Source organism: Aotus nancymaae, unplaced genomic scaffold (genome assembly GCF_030222135.1).
Source record: "Aotus nancymaae isolate 86718 unplaced genomic scaffold, 86718_ANA_hifiasm-v0.15.2.pri h1tg000029l, whole genome shotgun sequence".
Classification (NCBI taxonomy): Eukaryota; Metazoa; Chordata; class Mammalia; order Primates; family Aotidae; genus Aotus; species Aotus nancymaae.
The window spans coordinates 44,274,270-44,296,005 of record NW_026988442.1 but is presented as its reverse complement, the minus strand read 5'-3'; the positions used below and the strand labels follow the sequence as shown (position 1 = coordinate 44,296,005).

The 21,736-nt window shown below is 43.0% G+C and overlaps 1 protein-coding gene across 1 annotated transcript in view; it reads right to left on the bottom strand.

The window, feature by feature from the left end:
- Nucleotides 1–19,347, bottom strand: part of STK39 (serine/threonine kinase 39) — a 323,242-nt gene extending 303,895 nt beyond the window's left edge. The window contains exon 1 of the mRNA XM_021672505.2: nucleotides 18,989–19,347. Coding sequence (XP_021528180.2) covers nucleotides 18,989–19,199 — 211 coding nt within the window. The 5' untranslated portion in view covers nucleotides 19,200–19,347. The remainder of the gene's footprint in view (nucleotides 1–18,988) is intronic.
- Nucleotides 19,348–21,736: the final 2,389 nt, after the last annotated feature.

Below are 21,736 nucleotides of genomic sequence, written 5' to 3'. Positions count from 1 at the left end.
TTGTAACCTAAAGGGTAGATTAACCAATTGTGTTATGTTCTATAATACAGACTTCTCACCAATTCAAAAAAATCTTTCCATAAATTTGCTCATATGAATAAACTTCATCACACTGCATTTTTTAGACCATAAGTGATGCAACTTTCATTCCCTATACTGAGGCGATAATTTTTTTTTTTTCCAATCCATCATTACCCCACCATCCCACCCCACCTCACCCCACCCACCATTTTTTCCAGACCTTTGATATTTTAGGTCTGGTTCAAACTGGGAATAAGGCAAGATGCCTCCTCACTCTAACTCCCTCTTATCTTTAAGGTCCATAATGGGAGCAACTAAATTAGCATTTAATTAGTAAAACTAGAAGACATTTTCACAGTGCCTATCAAAAGTATAAATGCAATATCACTGGCCCTGGCCATCCCAAATTCTGGATATCTATCCCACAGAAATAATAAAAACTTGGAAACAATCAATAAGTTCTTCAATAAAGGAATTAGTTAAATAAATTAAGGTGCACTCATAGAATAGAAATGGATCCAGGGGCCGGGCACGGTGGCTCACGCCTGTAATCCCAGCACTTTGGGAAGTGGAGGCAGGTGGATCATGAGGTCAGGAGTTCAAGACCAGCCTGGCCAAGATGGTGAAACCCCATGTCTACTAAAAATACAAAAAATTAGCTGGGCGTGGTGGCGTGCACCTACAATCCCAGCTACTCGGGAGGCTGAGGCAGGGAATTGCTTAAACCTGGGAGGCAGAGGTTGCAGTGAGCCGAGACCGCACCACTGCACTCCAGCCTGGGTGACAGAGCAAGACTCACGTCTCAAAAAAAAAAGAAAAAGAAAGAATTTGATCCAGAAGCAGCATTTTTTTAAAGGATGTGGATCTCTGAGAAATGACCCAGAATGACAGCTGTGAATATTTGCAGTGTGTAAGTTTTACTAAACATATTTACAGAAAATATACAGAAATATACAAGTAATATATATTACTTTGAGAAGTAAAATTTACAAGTTGCAGAACAATATGTATAGTTTCCATGTTATATGTACAATTATTACATTTTGGAAAAATCTTTATGTTGATGTATACGTAGAAAAATATCTGCAAGGATACACACTAAAGTGGCCATACAGGCCATCTCCAGGCAATAAAAGTTGGGAGTTATTTTCATGTACTTGATTCACAAATATTATACCTTTGTAGTTAAAAAAACTTTTTAAATAAAGACTAGTCATGCTAAAACCTATTTTGTCCTTTTGTTCTAAATACTATAAAATCCTTAAAATTTAGAAGACCACAAAATTCAACATTCATATCATCAAATTAAATTCCTAGATATTCATTTCTCCCACATGCGCATGAAATCAGATCGCTATTTCTACAAAAAGATACCACATATTTAACTATTCTAGAAAATCCTCACACTGCCAGCTCTAGGTTTGATAGGAAGTCACTGTGAAATCCAAAAGTCACTACTCTATTCCACATCCACAAACAGTAAGAAAGTTACTGACTCTTAACTCCTCTCTGTGCCAGAACTTTTTGTAAAAGGATTTTTCTACCAATCGACGAAGTGCAAAATATCAGAATAAGGTGATCCAGTAGTATCTGGAAGACAAAAGGCAAAGTATACTAGATACTCCTAAGAAATACTAAGTTGTAATACAGACACTGAGAATAGATTGTATTAAATGTACTCCGTGATTCTGAAAACATTTCAGTATGAGAAGAAATACACTTACACACTTTCCAGTAATCATAAGGTATGCTTGCCTATCAGTGTATGCCAAATTCTCAAGAAAAAAAATCACTTTTGCCAGCAAGTATTAATCTAAGACTGGTTTATTTTACTTGCCCTAACAAATTAAATGTGAAAGCCCTGGGAATACAAAAATAGTAGACATTTCCAAAAATATCAATTTACGCTTTTTTTTTTTCAAAAGTCCTATGTCATGTAAATATATACTCCACCAAAATTCAAACAGTATCTAGCCTTGGGTGATGAGGTGACTTTTCCCCCTTTTTACTCATCGGTGTTACATAAATTTTCTACGATGACCATGTATTATTGCTTGTATCACATTTGAGAAGTCTAAAATAGGGCCAGGCACAGTGGCTCACACCTGTAATCCCAACACTTTGGGAGACTGAGGCGAGTGGATCACCCGAAGTCAGCGGTTTGAGACCAGCCTGACCAACGTGGTGAAACCCCATCTTTACTAAAAATACAAAATTAACCAGGTGTGGCGGCGCATGCCTGTAATCTCAGCTACTTGGGAGACTGAGGCAGGAGAGTCGCTTGAACCCGGGAGGCAGAAGTTGCAGTGAGCCAAGATCGCACCACCGCACTCCAGACTGGATAAGAGTGAAACTCCTTCTCAAAATACAAATAAATAAATACATAAATAAAGGCCGGGCGCGGTGGCTCACGCCTGTAATCCCAGCACTTTGGGAGGCCGAGGGGGGCGGATCACGAGGTCAAGAGATCGAGACCATCCTGGTCAACATGGTGAAACCCCGTCTCTACTAAAAATACAAAAAATTAGCTGGGCATGGTGGCGCGTGCCTGTAATCCCAGCTACTCAGGAGGCTGAGGCAGGAGAATTGCCTGAACCCAGGAGGCAGAGGTTGCGGTGAGCCGAGATCGCGCCATTGCACTCCAGCCTGGGTAACAAAAGCGAAACTCCGTCTCCAAAAAAAATAAATAAATAAATAAATACATACATACATACATACATACATACATACATACATAAAATAAATAAGCTTGGAATTTTTAACAACCTCAGAGGCCCAGGTAACATCCTTTTCTCAGTGATTCTTCCTTATGTGAGAAAGGAACCCAGGCCAGCCACGGGAAGGACACTCCACAATTTTAATCCCATTCCCAGACCTGTCTTCCAATGTAATAAACAGGTCACTTAGCATTTAAATCTCTAACTTTATAATGATAACACTTAGCCCTCTTCCCACATCCAAAAGCATATAATGTTTTATGATAAAGGTTTTTACCAGAAAGACTTTACAACTTAATAAAAGGTATAACAGGCCAGGCACAATGGATCACACCTGTAATCCCAGCACTTTGGAAGGCCGAGGTGAGTGGATCACGAGGTCAGGAGTTCGAGACCAGCGTGGCCAAGGAGACCAGCCTGGTCAATATGGTGAAACCCCGTCTCTACTAAAACTACAAAAATTAGCCAGGCGTGGTGGTGGGCGCCTGTAATCCCATCTACTCAGGAGGCTGAGGCAGGAAAATTGCTTGAACCTGGAAGGTGGAGGTTGCAGTGAGCCGAGATCACACCACTGCACTCCAGGCCGGGTGACAGAGTGAGACTCCAACTCAAGAAAAAAAAAATTAAGATGTATAACAGCACATCTCCCTTCCTTCTATTATTTCTGCCATTGGTATGCAATAAACAAAACAAAAAACCTAAAACAAGAACTAAAAAAGGGGGGTGGGGGTAAATTCTGTAATTCTGTCTATAACAATTACAAGGCTTCCAATCTTTCTATCTTAATAGGCAAGCAATTCTTTTGAAAAACTGTAAAACAGGGAATAAGTATTGCTGGATTGACTTCAAAGTAAAGAAACTTTCCTAATTAATCAACAATCTACCTTTAAATTGAGTGATGCACAGACAACATGTTATTTTTTTGGGCTGTGACAGATCTAGTTCATGACTTGTAGGTGGCAGGAGAAAAAAATACATATGCATGCAAACAATCTATATTCTTAATGTGGTGTTGAGTTTTAAGAAAGTCAGTCTGGAATAAAACACCTCAAGCCTAAAAAGGATCAGCATTATATACACACACACACACACACACACACACACACCCCTTCACCCTTCAAATGTCACATTAGAATCAACATCTTTAGACTGTTTAGCAAGCAATACACTCCTAAAGCCACTTCTATAGCAAAAGTCACCATGATGCTTAGTTCACACAGCAACTAGTCTATGAAACCTATAATCAATGGCACTATAACCACCAGGGTGAAGGTAGTGGGGTAACAGTTTCCTCTACCACATGTGAAAAACAAAACTTAAATGAATGACAAACATTGTATATTCATCTTCCTTGTGCTAAATATAGCAGCTGTGGCAAAGAATTTACAAAACGGCCATAAGAATTCCTCCCATACTTGTACACATGTCCCTCTGCAGTGTGATTTTACTGCTCCTCCCAAAAAGTAAAAAAATCTATTTCCTTTCTCCTTGAATTTGAGCTGGCCTTGTGATGTGTGTCAACCAACAGAATGTGGCAGAGTGGCACTGTGCGACTTTCCAAGACTAGGCCTCAAGGGTCCTTGCAGCTTCCACTCGCAGTATTTTGGAACACTCCTGCAGCCAAGAAACCAAGTACAGGCAAGTTTCTTTCGGGATGAGAAATCAGTGGAAAGTGAGGACCAGCCAGCAGCCAGCACCAAGCACCCCACGTGCAAGTGAGACCATCTTAAAAGAGAGCCCCAGCCAAGCTGACCGTGGGTCTGCCCTCAATCTGAAGAACTGCCCAGGCCAGCCAAACCCAAATTGCCAACATTTATTATAAGCAAATAAAATGGTCCTTACTTTAAGTCACTAAGTTTTGGGGTCATTTGTTACATGGCTATAGATAACTGATACAGGGAATGTCAGAAACCACGAAGAGAGAACTGAGTCTTTCAGTCTGTCAGAGGCACCCTTTACGGCAAAACTTCAAAAGAGGCACCTACCTCAACAAGAAGCCGCTGCTGAATCAACCTTGGAAAAATTACACTGCTCCTATCAATTTCCTTGCCTTGACCCCTTGTCGAGTCCTGCAAACTGTAAACCTGGAAATGCCCCCAGGTTCTTATTCTCTCCCTTTCTCAGGCCTGCTCAGGTCTGAGGTGTACTAGTCTTTGCCTCGGAATGAGCCCATTTTCTCCCTGGCTTCACAGATCTGACTGCAGAATCCCATCCACCACCCTACCAAACTCCTCTCAGCCACCATCAGCTTCTACTTTTGCAATCCCTACCTCTATGCCAACAGCTCACTGTAACCTCCTACCAAGTCCTAGATAGTCTTACCACTTCTATGAAATAGTGATCCAGAATCTATTACAAATAATAGTAAACAAACTGACCGAAAACAACTAACAGCACTGTCATGCTAAAGAGTCGTTTTGTAAGGTTAAATACTTATTCCAATACAAGTATCACTGCTTCAAACACATTTAGAAGCCTCTTAAAAGCAAATTAATGTCACCTTAGAAAATTAGTCTCATTTCTTCAGAGGAGGACTGATAGAGATGGCTACTTTTTTTTAACCAGAAAATAAACACTAACTTTATTAATATAACAGCAACAGAACAGGCTTCCAATTTCTCAGAAGGAAAATAACATGACACCAGCACAAGTGTTAGAAGAGTAAATGCCTACATTTCTTGTTCTGATAGCTTCCCACCACACACCGAAGGTTCCTCAAGGACAGCTGCCACCAGGGCTGCCACAAGAACATGTGTTTCACTGGGCATAGCTTCACAGTCAACTCCTCAAGCAGAAGACTAAAATATTATTTCTTTTTAGAAGATCTTGGTTGAAGGAGAACATATCAAAAAGGAGAACATATCTTTGCTTCTCGAATTCAAGAAAAACCATTAATTAATCTATCAGTTTTCTCCAATACAGCGTGCCAGAGCGTTCTGTGAGGAGTCCTTTTCCATCCCTACCACGTGTCTGGGTGAAAGGAGAGGAGGGGGTGGCAAGCTGCCAGTACACTAGCAGGCACTCCTGGTGATGCTCTGGGCTCTGCTCCCTTTCTGCTGGTGGTAGTAGGCATCTTTTCTGGCAGCTACAGCAGCTTGAGGTGGAGGGGAAGAAGGAGCCAGCCACCATTCACCTCTTCTTGAAGCCATATTTTGAGTTCATAGAAGAGGTCTGTCTTAGAGCTCTCCAAATTGACTATCTTTGGGCAGCCATCTCTATCCTTCTCCTGGATGGTGCACTCCTTACAATAATAGGCAGCAGAGACCTCAGGGCCTCCAGAGATCACACAGCGGCCCTGGTAAGATCCATAGTTACACTCATCACATATGCGCACTAGCGTGCAGGGACACACATAGGAGTCACATATCACACACTTGCTGTCACAGTTTTCACACAGTCTTCCAATGGCAACACCAGCCTGCTTGCCGCAGAGGATCTAAGTTTTAATTTAAAATAAAATGTAGCTATAAAGTCAAAATAGATACCCTCCCACACATCCCCCTGAAGGAAAGAACACTTTCTGTATATAAAAATTCTAATCTGATTAATTTAAGGTCAGTCATACCTCATAAAGATCATCTTTCCTATCTCTGTTACTCCCTTTCTTCCAGGTAGCTCCAAGAGACAAGAAAATATTTAATTTTAAACAACTACATATGGCTAAAAATAATTTAATTTTTTAATATGATAGATGAAATAGACTATAATGTATAAGCACTAGCAAAACAAGCATCCAACTGTAACTTTACCTGTCCTAGTCACTGGAATGTCAATTATCTCCCTTTTCCATAAAGACTGTTTAGGCAAAAATGTAAGTTACAAAGCTGCCTATATTATCTATTTCCAATGGGCTTTAAAGAACAGGATATGAAGACCAGGCACAGTGGTTCACGCCTGTAATCCCAGCACTTTGGGAGGCTGAGGCAGACGAATCATGAGGCTAGAAGTTCAACACCAGCCTGGCCAACACTGTGAAACTCCATCTCTACTAAAAATACAAAAAGTTAGCTGGGCATAGTGGCGGGCACCTGTAGTCCCAGCTACTCGAGAGGCTGAGGCAGGAGAATCGCTTGAACCCTGGAGGCAGAGGTAGCAGTGAGCCGAGATCGCGCCACTGTACTCCAGCCCGGACGACAGAGTAAGATTCCATCTCAAAAAAAAAAAAGAACAGGATATGAAATTATAGCCTTCAGAAAGTCTTGCAGCATTTATGAAGACAATCAGAAAAATGGCTATAGATGAACTGACAGGCTCATCATCTCTTGGCCCTAGAGATCATCACTTTTTAAACAACTGATGGGTATTTACTTTACTAAAGGTAAACACTATAGCCCTGATCTTGACTTATGCCAAAAATACTACTATTCTTAAGTTTATCCTAATGATCACAATTTGAAACTACACAGAAACACTTTCCCTAGTCCGATTTCAGCTACCCGACTACCCAGGAAAGATGCCATGTTAAAAATGTTTCCACAACAACTTGTGTTTAAGGTCAGGCACTGGGTTTAAGACATCAGAAACTTGACAGGGCACATACAAGGAAAACTTTTAAAAGGATTACATAGTAAAACATTCTCTGTTACAGCTCCGGTCACTCAAGGGACACTAAATGTGAGAAAGTACAGGCTGTTCCTGAATTGCCCAAAATTAAACCCACTTAATCTCCCTACATAGATTTTTCCTCTCCACCCCTCCTCAGTCATTAACTCCTTCTCCCAACAGAGCAGGTATCCTACCCAAATAGTGGTTACTGCATTTCAATTTCTATTAAGGTACTAGCTTAAATGATGTTTTACTTGCTTTGTGACCTATAACTTAAGGATAAACCATTAATCCTTGAATCGCTCAAATACCAAAATGTTCCTAACTCAAAGGAAAAGAAAGGACTATGATTCAAATTCACTGTTTAAGTGACTAAAATTAATATGGGTATCAGTTTGCCTAATTAGGGTTACTTTCAGAACTTCTTTGTAATTTCATTTTTAAACCTATATAATCAGTCCCTTCTTCATAACATAAAGGTGAAGTGATAACATCAAACTGAAGTGATTCCGACTACCATATCCAACCCAAAGACTCTAAAGTAATTTTTTTTCAAGAAATGTAACATTTTGATATTTCTGAAAACACCGGGTTTCATTTGGACAGAATCTGTTTAGTCACCATGAGAACATTTCCAAAATGAGTTAAGTGGGTAAGGTAAAAAATTAAACTTCATAACTATCTTCCTAAGTCGACAGGGGTATGTTTCACCATACACAAGAATACTCTTCTGAAAAGATGAACTGACTAGCTTTCAAATAGAGCACAGAGTGAAAACAAAATATTTTTTAAAATCAGGTTAGTGATGCCTGTGTCCTTTGTGTACTAAGCTGGTGGCAATACCTTCGCATGTTATTAAAAGGTGGATTCACACTACTTACAGCCATCATCATAGTATTTAGTTAGTCTTTGAACATTTCCGAGAAATCACCATCCAGAGCCATGAAATACAATTTTCTGTGATGATGCAAACGGTCTGTATCCGCACTATACTATAAGGCAGTCGCAGCCACAATTCATTATTGAGCACTTGAAATGTGGCTAGTGCAACCAAACGACTGTATCCTATTTCTTTAGTTTTACTTAACTGTAAATAGCCACATGTGGTTAGTGGCTACCAAGCTGGACAGGGTGGTGCTAGCCCCTTTCTTCTGGGAACACTGCTGCTGCTCTGATTGTTATAGAATATCAGTCGTGCATAAGGGACCACCTTACTCCAACTAATGAACAGTCATGGAGTATATCTATTTCATGTACTTTTCTTCAACCCTCAACTTCCTGCACCTCAACCTTACTTTACAACACACACCCACCTCCACCTCACTGACATAGATAACCGAAGATTAAAAACATAATCTACTGTAGTAGATCAGGCAACAGGTGATGGCTAAAATGAAGATATTGTACGTTTACATATAACCTGGTTTACATGTGAAATAAACATGCCCCGATGAAGAAAGAAATACAGGTAAATAAAAATCATTTTAGTGCCCCTAAAGAAGTAAGATTTTTATGGATTCCTGTATAATAAATATGTTCTTAGATATATTTTTACTCTGTTAAGATTGAGTCAGGCCGGGCGCGGTGGCTCACACCTGTAATCCCAGCACTTTGGGAGGCCGAGGCGGGTGGATCACGAGGTCAAGAGATCGAGACCATCCTGGTCAACATGGTGAAACCCCGTCTCTACTAAAAATACAAAAAATTAGCTGGGCATGGAGGTGTGTGCCTGTAATCCCAGCTACTCGGGAAGCTGAGGCAGGAGAATTGCCTGAATCCAGGAGGCGGAGGTTGCTGTGAGCCGAGATCGCGCCATTGCACTCCAGCCTGGGTAACAAGAGCGAAGCTCCGTCTCAAAAAAAAAAAATTGAGTCATAGACCAGGTTCATGCCTGTAGTCCTAGCACCTTGGGAGGCTACAGCAGGAGAATCCCTTGAGGCCAGGAGTTTGAGACTACCCTGCGTAACATGGTAAGATTCTCTCTACAAAAAAAAAAAAAGTCTTAATAGTAGTTATAAAATCCATTGAGTCAATAATATTTCTAACATCTTCCTTTACACCAACAAGGAAACAATGTGATATAAGTGGGGAAAAAAAATAGTGAATTAGGGAGGAATCATGAGCCTGGGATTCTAAGGACTTTGGGACCACCGGCAAGTTTCTTCAACTTTGGCCACTAGAGTTTTCAGTTAACAAGACAAAGCAGCTGGGATGGATTTTTTTTCTTTGATTTCTTCTAAAATTAAATTTCCTAATTCTCTTTATATTCTTGTGCCACTTCTCACTTAGAAACTGACTTACAAAAGCCAGCAATGACCTGCCATTCCTTCCCCAGGAACCCCAGGCTGCTGCTCCTCTTCCTCTGCTTTCTTGAGTCACCCCATAATAAAGCAAAGAGAGACACTGACATTGCCAGAGAGAAAGAAAGAAAGAGAGAGAACCAGACGATTCAAATTAAAATCTAAGCTAGATCAGGATCTGACCTAGACCAGGATAGGTCAATAGACACCAACCCCTCAAAATATAATCCTTTTCAATTCCCAGACTAAACAGAGTAGGAAATAAAGCAACTAGAATACCCCTTAGTACAAACTCTGGTTCAAACTAATACAACCAGTTCAAAACAAAATCATTACTTCTTCTAAGACCCTGACCATCCATAGAATGATTCTGAGAAGTCTCACAACTATCATAGGTCACTGGCTTCCAAAATACTCCCCAACTGAAGAGCTATCATTCACAGGGCAAGAAGTCATCTATCCACCTCTTACTTTCCGTTCAGTTTTTCTGACAAATAGCTCCAGTGGTGACTAAAGGTTAAAAACCTAAACCCCATAAATGTCAACACAATGCATTTTTTTACCTAAGAGAAGAACTGCATGAGCACCCCCAATACTAGGCTTCTCAGAGTTACACTAAATGCCACTTACCAGGAAGAGGTTTGAAAATAAAATCAGGGATAATATGAATGTAGAGGTCTCTACCATTTCTATCTCAAAATGTTTTCCCATATATCAAAATACACAATCCGTTTAAGAGGTCAATTCATCTAAATCCTCAATGTTCACGAAGTTTCTTAAAGCTAAGCCAGGGTTTGTTCTCAAATAACTGTTTGGCAAGTGAGAAGAAATTTGAAATATATCATTTACTCACATCGGATTCCCAAGTATTTATCTAAATCAACTCTAGATAGAAAGTACTGCCAATTCAGTCTCTAAAGGATTTTTGTTTCTCTTCTGCTTTTCAGTTAAGCCAAGTCTGAAATGCCTTTTTAATTAATATATTGATTTCTTGTCTAGTAACAAAAACTTGACCAATTAATGGCAGATATGGAAAAAAGAAACACTTGAATCACTTCAACTAAGAGCTGTTTTGGTGTAACCTAAACAAAACCACCCTAGAGGAAAATGTATGATTTCACATGATTACATGGGGAATTATATTTAAAGTGGAAAAAAAAAAAACACTTTCCCAAAAAGTACACCGTAGAGGAATTATAACATCTATTAGATTGGTTTTGACTTAAAAAGAAAGACCCGGTTCTATGGTCCACACCTATCCTATCAAGTCGGTCTCTTATAATTTATAAAAATAGAACTCCTGCCATCATAACAACCTTTGAAAGCCACTTGTTCTGCAATTCTGCTCCTATGTTTCACCTGAAACTCTGATCGCCTCCAGCAGTCCTGATTCCCACACAGGAAGAGGCTCCACAGAACTTCAAGGTGAGAGTTATATATAAATATATGAACAGCAAGAGAAAGAGATCACTAGTGTACTCAAGAAAGGAAAGCTCCAGAGCTTTTGAAGGGCAGTGTGGGACTTCCCCACTCCACCCTACAATGTCTAAGTAAAGGATGCCAGAAATGTGGCAGGGAGCTCTGGGTCCTGTAATCCAGCCAGAAAGGCCATCTCTCCATCCTATGACCTCAGGAGTGCCAGGCCTCTGCCTGCCTACCTCCACAACACAGGCAGGTGGACGCACTCAAAGTGCTTACTCTTGATCTGTGAGGATTAATGAGCTAATTTCTACAGAGCCCTTTAAGCTGATTGGCCCAAACGCAACTAAATAAGCACCATCATTAACCACAGGCAAGATCAAATCCTCAGGATCCAGCGAGGCAAATTTTTAGACGTCAGGCAAAGTTCCTCTTCCACAAGCAGGGGAGTGAGTATTTATTCCCAGAACTCAGACCTTCATCCAAAAAACATGTAGTAAACATTTATTATGAGATGCAGGGTGTGGAGATGAGAGACCCCGTCCTCAAGGAGGACTTAACAGTCTTAGAGCCAGGCTGGCAAGGAAGAAACAATCTGCAGACAGTGTGAGAACTGCCAGCGAGGGAAAGACCCAACCGAGTCTGAAGGGCAAGTGGGGAGGGAGGCTCTAGAGGCAGATTGTTTGTGTGACAAGAAATCACCTGTTCAGGGTGTAAGAAGGGAGGCCCAGTCAAGGTGCTGGTTACATGGTATATTCAATTCATGAACATGCACCAGGATATACATTTTTAATATGTACACTTTTCCACATGTATATTATACTTCAATAAGGGCAATGCTTAAGAAGAGACAGAGCTCTCTGCTACACAGATGAAAAATGGAAGGGAAGGGTGTTGGAATGGTGGTCCAAGCAGACGAAAATCTTGCCTAGAAGAGGCATTTCAGCAACTGCAAAGAGTCTGTCTTGAGACTGGAAATGGCAAGATGTGGCTGACAGGGGACGCAAGAGACAATTCCCAAAAGACCCCAAGCACTGTGCTTCAAATTAGTCTTAAGGATAATGGGAGAGCTACTAAAGGGGTTTCAGCCTGGGAGCAACGTGATAAAGAATTCTGGTAGAGCAGTATCACTCTGGTAGCAATGCACATGACAGCCAGAAACAAGAATGGAAAAAAGGAACATGGTTATGAATTTATTACAATAATCCAAATAAGAATCGATAAGGGCCTGAACTAAACCAGTGGTGGCCGACATGAAGAGTTAAGTCAGATCAAAGATTTCAAGGAGGTGAAGTATTTAGGACTTGGTGACCAGAAAGATGTGGGAGATGGAGGAAGACAGGAAAGTATAGAATGGCCAGCAGGTTTTGCCCTTGAGGGCTCTAAAGAAGACAAATATAGAAGGAACCAGATTAGGACTGAGGCAAGGGTGGAGAGACAATGAGTTTAACTGTATGAAGTTCCCGTGAAACATTCAAACCAAGACATTGAACAGACAGTCCAAACACTGGTCGATAATGAGGAAGATCCTCGACATCTGAGGCGGTAGTTGAAGCCTCAGACAGAGATGTGGATCCTGCATCTGGGGCGGGCAGGGGAGTACAGGAAGTCTAGAAGGAAGGGATGGCATGGAAGCCCAAGCAATAGCCTTTCCAGAAGTAGAATGAAAGATGGCACCTACCCCTGCAGAGAGAAGGACTACAGTGTCCACTGGCTCTGGCCACAGAAGAGTCACTGTGATTTTAGAGAGAGTAACTTGGTTCCTTCCAGGAAAGGGCAGAAGCCAGACTGCAGTGGGCTGAGAGGGAATGGGAGGTGCCTTCAGTTTAGCAGTGAAAGGAAAAATGGAGATAAGGGAATAGCCAGAGGAGAAAGAAGTAGAGAGTGTTTTGTTAGAGAGTGTTTTGTTCTCTTTTGTCATTTAAAGGTAAGAGAGAGGCTTGAGAATATTTATAAACTGAGGGGAAAGCAGAGAGGGAAGTAAGGAGACAGGGAAGCAATGGTGATGACTTTATCTGAAAATGAAGGCCTCTGTCCTCGCACTGGCTAGGGAGTGTTTCTTTTAGTCAGCAGCATTTCCTGCCGGCATGGCAGCCTCAGGCAAACTCAGAGGTGGAGGAAAAGTGCAGTCTTAGCGGGTTGTTCTCAGCCCTCTCATAATGGGCTGCTCCTCTTCAGCAACCTTCCCGCAGGATGCTCTCATCACTTGTCAGAGGGCCATTTGGCACCTAAATCCCTGAGCTGTCCAAATCGCCAGGAACTCCACAGGTCTCTTCAGTTTCCTCCTACAGCAGTGGAGGTGCAAGGGGAAGTCAGATCTCTGGGGGGCCTCTGGCTCCCCTAGTAAGCCCCTTCCAGCAGCCCAGCAGAAGAGTGGGACTAAAGAACAACCTCTCCTTCCCACTTCCTCCCTGCTAGAAACATAGCAGAGAAACTCTTCAAGCCACTCCAGAATCTTGCCAAAGATAGGACTATGTTCTCTCCTGATAACTTGAATCTGATTAGCAAATGAAGTCTATAGAAGTTATAGCTAAGACTAATTGAAAGCATGCTGTGTGCCAGGCACGATTCTCAGTGCTTTACATTCTCTCAATCCTCACAACCCTATTTTTATGATTTCTATGTTACCAATGAGGAAACTGAGTGCAGACACATCTAAGTCATTTGCTCAAGGTCGTTGCATCAGTGACCTCCATTGCAGGACATGAAACAGGACAGGCTGTCGGACTCCAGAGCCAGCAGTGCTGCAACTTATTTTCAAACACCATCAGAAAATGTAGTATACAATAAGCCATAAAAGTCAGGGAAGAATTCATAATACCATTAGTTACAAATGAAATGCATAAAGCAAGGATTGCAGTCACTTTACCATAGTTTCTTTTTACCTTGAGATCTCCCCCAAGGCCCCTGACAGCACATTTAAAAGAGTATTTCTCTTGTAAATATAATTAATGCCATTGAATTGCACACTTTAAAAATGGTTAAAATGGTACAATTTTTTGTTGTGTATATTTTACCACAATAAAAATAATACAAAATAGGCCAGGCACAGTGACTTACATCTGTAATCCCAGCAATTTGGGAGGCTGAGGTGGGCAGATCACTTAAGACCAGGAGTTCGAGACAAGCCTGGCCAACATGGTGAAACCCCTTCTCTACCAAAAAATACAAAAATTAGCCAGGCCTGTAAAACCAGCTACTCGGGAGGCTGAGGCAGGAGAATTGCTTGAACCCAGGAGGCAAAGGTAGCAGTTAGCTGAGATGGTGCCACTGCATTCCAGCCTGGGCAACAGAGCAAGTCTCTGGCAAAAAAAAGAATAATAATAATAAAGAAATGTATATAAAGAGCCCAGGCACAGTGGCTCACAACTGTAATTCCAACACTTTGGGAAGCCAAGGCAGGAGCATCGCTGAGCTCAGGAGTTCAAGACCGGCTTCAGCAACATAGTGAGACCCCATCTCTTAAAAAAAAAAAAAAAAAAATTAGCCAGGCATGATGGTTTGCACCTGTAGCCCCAGCTACTCAGGACGCTGACGTGGGAAGGTCACTTCAGCCCAGGAGTTTGAGGCTACAGTGAGGTATGATTGTACCACTGCACTCTAACCTGGGCAACAGAGTGAAAGAAACCCAATCTCAAAAATAATAATAATAATAAATACAAAATACCATTTCTACATACATTTTTCTACTTATTAAAAAAAGTGAAATGAAATTAAAATCAAAGCCCTGCCTTCTTTGAGACAAAGCATCTCAGGCCTCATCTAGTATTTAAAAAACAACAACAAACAAATTAATCAAGGTCAAAGAACCCACTGCAGTGGCAAGGCAGCCTGGTGTAAAGGTCTGAGAGATCAGAATACACACTCAGTACTGTGGCTCCCTTATGCCTGTCCTCAGACTGCTTCTAAGATATCTATAAAAACCAATTCTAATCTCCAAACCACAGAAATCCACAGAAACTTGAGAGCACGGAGCAAAGTGGGAATGTCTGGGGCCATATACAATCTCATTTTACGAGAGGCTGTTGCTCCTTAAAGACCTGGCCATACGCACTATTAGCTAGCTGGGCCTGAGGAAAATGCACCTGAATGGATAAACAAAGCCCCACAGGAGAGAAATAAAGCATTCAAAGGAACCCTCTGTCAAACCATGGCCGGGATTCTAAAACTCGAATTCTTTGTGTTGACTGAGATGTCAAATTGTTACTTTTAGGTCATTCTAAATGACCACCCAGGACAACAGTGAAACAACACTGAGAAATCTGGTACAAAACTACATAAAGAAAGGTGCATCCTGCAAAAAAATCTAAGAAAATCAAACATATGCTGATGCAGGAGTCTAGTGCTTCTCAGAAGAAAATCAGCAAAGATAACAGCACTACTGGAATCACCTGATTCAACACAGAAATTGGTACTTCAATGACTACAACTCTTTGAATGAGAAGTTCATTGAGGGTGCTCCATTCCATTATGGATGGCCAAGTAAACACTTACATGATTCGCTTTCATTCCCTGTTTAGCAAATCTAGGTAAAATTAATGCCACCAACAAACAAACAAAGTTTTCAACTGGCATAGCTTTAAGTGTCCCTTATACTTCTCAAGGTAGGGGTACCTACCTTTGGGGACTCAACTCACCCCCAAATTCCTTCTTTAGAGAGGTAAGGAACAAAGATTAATAAGGCTGATGAGTATAAACAGGTTGGAAAGCCTCCAAAGAGACAGAAATACTTGAAATCTACTAAGACAAGGATATCGATGGCTAAAAGAAGGAATTTAATAATTTTCAACATTTTTAACCCCTCTGTAAATATAAAGCTCCCTTCAATCAATTTTACATCATTTCCAGGTCATGAATAAACTTCTGAACCAGAATACTCCTAAGAGCATTACAATTTCTCCACTGACCTTTTAAAACACAAGAACAACAATACAACAAAGAGAAAACTTTATTTTTAGGCTTGCAAAATCCTGTGCTTATTTTTCTAAAACAGAAGTCAAACAACTGAACCTGCTTTGTTTGGATTTTAGCAAACTTATTCTCTCCTAATCCTGGGGGCCCCAAGGAAATGGAAAAAAAAAAAAAAAAAAGTGCTCCATGCCGGTGCCACGCTGGAAAGTTAAAACACAGTGCCTCCTTTGGCTTTCTGCTCAGGCACATCTGAGCCTCCTGCTGCTGGTCACGGTTCACACTGCTGGAGTCATATCATATGACACCTGCTGTATGGCGGGCGGGTAGAAGCAAAGGCTGTCAACTGGCATTCATGTTGAAACTGGTTCAGTGTTTGAACTGCTAACTTCTGCGTGTAATGTTTAAGCAAAAGTGCTCAACCACAAGTTCAGTCTTAATTACTCAACTAGCATTAAACCCTAAATGGAAATGGGTTTGCAATTCCCTATAAACATTAAGCCATTGCAAAAAAACCTATTCCAGTAATTTGATTTTTCAGTAACAGGGCCTCCACACAGACCATCTCTTAGTTGGGAAAATGTGAGATAAACTTTAAATGCAGAAAAGCCCTTCCCACAATGCAAACGTGCAAAAGTCAAGGTAGAGTAAGCAGGTGTTTTTGTTCTCAAATTCCTCAGGTAAATTTCTTTTTTTCCACTCAATTGACCAACCATAATTAACACTGCTAAAACTGCAAACAGAAAGAAGTCCTGCCATTAATCCCACTCAACTTAAAGTAAGATTTTATTATTTCATAAAAAATACTGTTTGCAAAAGGCAACGTTTGTATTTTAACCCTAATAACTAATCAAGTAGGAATATACATTGATTATGTTCTTCCAGTCCTATGGACTCTATGGAAAATTATATGGCAGATACCATTATTCAACTTTTACAGCCCACCTCTTCCTGTCAAGGACGGAGTTCACAGATGGTTAGTGAAGGCAATAATGGAAATAATTAAGCACCTTACAAACTCAGACTTTAAAACCCAGCTCAAATATGACCTCCACTAAGAAATACTCTGCTTCCTTCTCTCTCCTGGCAGTCACTCCCTCCTTTGGGCTCCCCCAGCACTAACTTATCGCATCCTTTTGGATCCTTTTCCCATGTTTCTTAACAACTCATGATGTCCTTGAGGGCTGGGATCACTTTTGTTAATGTCTATATTGCTAGCAAGTAGGGCAATGCTTGGGACACAGCAGGCCTTCAGATCTTGTTGAGCAAATAACAACTATGAGGTTACATGCTATGAGGTCTTTAAAAAGAGGGGCAAAAGAAGTCACCGTATTTTGCCTTGAAAGAAGCAGAAGGCTCCTCGAGGAATATTAACACTCACCTGAAGCAGAGTGAGATTCAGTACACAAAGATGGGCACTCTCACAGTAGGGAAGAGCCTCTGCAAGGCAGCAAAGAATGGAAGACCAGATGGGGCGGAAGACAACGGTGTATTCAGGAAGCAATCAGTGAGAGTAGACAATGGGAGGAGGCAGGCAGATCGAGGGTACAGGGCTTATATGCCAGGTTACAGAGGTTTCCATGGAATATTCTAGGCTTTGAGAAGCTCCTGAAGCTATTTATTTCAGGCAGTGACATGAAGACTCATCCCTTCAGAGTCTTTGGCCAAAAATTATAGAAGATCTGGGTTTTCAATGAATTTTGTCTACTAATGTCTATTATAGGATATCTGAAGCTTTTAGATCCTAGGTTACTGCCCTGTCCAACATTTTCTCACATATTTCTGTGTGTGTGTGTGTGTGTGTGTGTATATTCTATATATACATATCTATCTGTATATATATACATATATACACACACGTATATTTTCATCTACGCTATGTTTTATTCCACAGTAGCAGGTGACAAAGGCTCATTTAAACACCTAATGAAATTTTTATATGTTTTAATTTTTTTAAGGGAGATGGAAAAGAATTTTTTAAAGTGAAAGTCTTAAGATAAATATCCTGAACTCCTTTTTCATCGCTGTACTTATAGACCAAGAATCTGGGAAGGCAACATCCCATCCCTGCGTCAGTAAGGTTAGACGCTGAGGGCCCACTTTACCTGGAGGCTTCCCTAAGTGACAAGGCTCTCAAACTGGATCATCCAATAGGGAAGGTTCTAAGTGAAGGGACAAAACAAATCTCCTGGCCCTTCATGTGCTTGGCCCAACGAAAAGTAACGCCGAGCCCTGCGACTTTGCCAGGTATTTAAAAATGTAAGATAAGGTGATATTTGTGAGCCAGCCAGAGGCATCGAAAGGCAGGGAGCATATCACCGACAGCCTCGGGTTTCACTTTTGCATTTCGGCCTGGACCAGAGGGAAGCATCGGCCCGGTGCAGGGCAGGAGGCCAGGGCACCCGCTTTCCCCGGGGGGCCGGACTGGGCGGCAGGCGGCGCACCCTGGCACGGAGGGAGGCGGGTACCCGGGCGCGCCGAGTGGCGCGGAGAGCCGGGCTGCAAGATGGGCGTGGAGTGGCGGCTGTCAGGGAGAGAGGCCAGCATCCTCCCCGGCCTCGGGAAAGCACTGGGGCCTCCGCGTTACTCGCGGCGAGAGGGTCACGACGGGAGGCACAGGCGCGGCTGCGCCCGCAGAGTCCCCCAGGACGCGGCCCCCGGGGCGCGGGGGCACTGGAAGCCCCGGGCGGCGCCCCCGCAACCCCACCCCACCCGCGGCTGCCTGTCCGCGTGGCCACTGGCCACGAGCTGCGGCCCCGGCACGCTCCCGCTCCACCACCCCGGCGATCCGGGAGATAAAAGTTTGCAGCATGCGGCTCGTCTGCAGTGCGAGTCACATCCGCCGCGCCGCCTCCTGCAGCACCAGCGCTCAGAGAACGAACAAATATTTTTTTAAAAAAAAACTGTTGAAGCCGGTAGGCCCCGAAGCCGGCCGCTCTGCCTCCCGGGCGTGCAAGCAGGCGAGCCCAGCATCCCGCGCCCCCTCCCGCCCCCGGCCGCGCCTCCCGCCGGGCCTCGGCGCCCGGCCTGAGCCGGCCCCGCCGCGCCCGCCGCACCCGCCGCACCCGCCGCACTGACCGATAACCTCCTGCAGCTCGTACGCGTCCCTGCAGATGGGCCAGCCAACAGCCTGTGCCGCCGGGGCTGGGGCTGGGGCCGGGGCCGGGGCCGCGGGCGCCGCCGGGGCCGGCGCTGCTGTCGCGGCCGCGGGAACCGCCGCCGCCGCTGTCACCGGGGCCGCCTGCTGGGGAAGCTGGACGTGCACGGGCGAGCCGCTCGGCTCCGCCATGATGCTGCGGAGGAGAGCAGGAGGACGCGCCGGCCGGCGGACGACCTTCCACTTGAAACTTCCTTTGCCTCGCCGCCGACACCTCTCGGCCGGCGCACGCCCTCCCCGCCCGCCGTCGCCGCCGAAGCCAGCCACGAGGGGAGGGAGCGAGAGAGGCCGAGCCGGGCGGAGGGAGGAGGCAGCGCCGGCGGAGGCGGGGAGTGGAGGAGGCGGCGGCCGCCGCGCTCGCCGCGCGTCTCGAGCCTCGCGCGCGCTGTTCTCCGCCTCGGCGAGGGGAACCGTCGCCCCGCCGCCCCCTCCCGCTCCGCTGGCGGCCGAGGAAGTTCCCACCAAAGGGGAGCCAAGCCGCTTTGTGTGTGCTTTGAGGGCCAGCAGCCCTGGTTCTCCTCCTCCCTCGAAGCTTGCCCTGCGCCTTCGCCCCAGACAATCAGGCTCGCCGGAGGACGCCCCCTGGGGACCCCGAGGGCGGGGTCGTGGAACGGCCGCCGGATTCTCACATTCGGAATTCTCCTGCCACCGAAGAGAACCTGAAGTTCATTTACAAGTTAGCGAGCGGGACACCTACACGGTGTCCCTTTGCAGGACACCAGTCAGAAAATAGCCCAAGTTGTAACTTTCTCGCGCTTTACCTGCCAGTATCCCTTTACCACCTTGTCTAATCTAATCGCAGTCTTGCTAGTTTTTCTTAGTAAGTGAAACTTGTGATTCCTTAGGTCCCTGACTGTTCAGACTTTCTTCATTTTTTTCCAAGCCACTTGGATCCCAAGGAGGCGATTTAAGGGGCTATGGCGTTAGAAATAACACATGTAGGAGACGTTTAAAGAGTTTATTCAAATTCTACACCCTTAATAACTTGCCATATTAATTAGCCTGTGAGGACACTGGGGCCAGACATTAGGCGTTTTCTTTAACAGAGTATCCTTGGTGGGGAAATAATTTATTAAAGCATGAATAAACGGTTGAAAACTTTAAATTAATTGCTGCTTTTTCAACACCCCCAAAATAACCTCATCTGTAAAACTGCTATGGTAAAACCATAGATCTTCCTAATTATAGGTGTTATATATAACAGTGAATGTGCTCTGTGTTCCCTCCGTGGAGGTGACCAGGATCCACCATTCTTGTCTCCAACTGAAACGGTACAGTAAACCAATAGTCGTCGTATTTGTCAAGATTATCTTGTCTGGTTCTCATTGCTAGGACTACTGAAGAAATAGGTAAGAATAATGAACATGCAATAAAAACTCTAGGGGAAATCATGATTTTGTCTCTTGAGTGTATGTACAGAAGTCTCCCTAAAATTTTTGAAAGATTATTCTGAAGAAACCCAGAAATTTATTAGAAAAGTTAGTTGTCTAATGAAAGCATTGATGTTCACTGAAGATGAGGGCACTTAATCTCTTGGAGTATTACGAACAGTTGGAGTAAAGCAGCTACCTCGCTTTAATCTTGAAGCAGAAGTTCATGCCGAACTAAGTGTATATTGTCTGATGCAGAGGAGTCCAAAAACTGTGTCTTGATTGTCATGTCTGTCAAGAAGCCATGGCTGTTCACCTCTTCAAGTGCTGCCTCCACCCTACCCCAAAGAACTTTTAAGAACTGTTGTTAAAGGCAAAGAAAAATAATCAAATTACAATAACTTCCATTTTGTCATATGAAGTTCTATTTTTGAGTGTCAAACCGTGAGGTGGGATTATGAAGGCCAGGAAAGTTCTTGGGACATCGTAGGAAAACATGATATTGTCAAGATCAATATCACAGAATTGAATCAAACACGGATCAGTTAGTGTCCCACAAAAAACAACTGTTCCACAGTCACAGACCACATGTCTGTCTTTAGCCAACCACTTTCCAAATGGCTACCAGGATGAAGATTTGCTTGAGTGGATGACTCAGTGCAGATCCATCACTTCTACAGTAAATCGGTTTAAAAAAGAATGTGCCCCGGCATTGCCCTTTGGCATCATTTTTATAAATGAAGAATGGAACATGAATATTTTTAATTATACAAAAGCATCAGATTTAATGTTTCTGTAAACAGTTGGGTAAAATGGTATTTAAAACTTAGAAATATATGTATTTTAAAAGTATTCAACTGATAGGCACTTTTCCCTGAAAATCCATTACTAAATGTAAGTTGAAAGATGGTGACGGAGGCGGGTGCCTTTAAAATATAAACAAGGTTTATTTCAATGCATAAAGAGTACATTCAGTGAGCAACGTTAAAAATAGAAAGGAAAAATAAGGGTCTAAATTTTTCAAAGTGTATCCAACTGCCTCGTGATATATCAGGGTTTCTCAATCTCAGCGCTGTTGTGTGTGCCGGGTAGTTCTCTTCATTGTAGAGGTCTGTTCTCCTGTGGTATGGTCCGAATGTTTCTGTCCCCCGAAAATTCATATGTTGACACTTAATCGCCAATGTGATAGTATTAAAAGCCTTTAGTCTTTTTTTTTTTTTTTTTTTTTGTGACGGAGTTTCACTCTTGTTACCCAGGCTGGAGTGCAATGGCGCGATCTTGGCTCGCTGCAACCTCCGC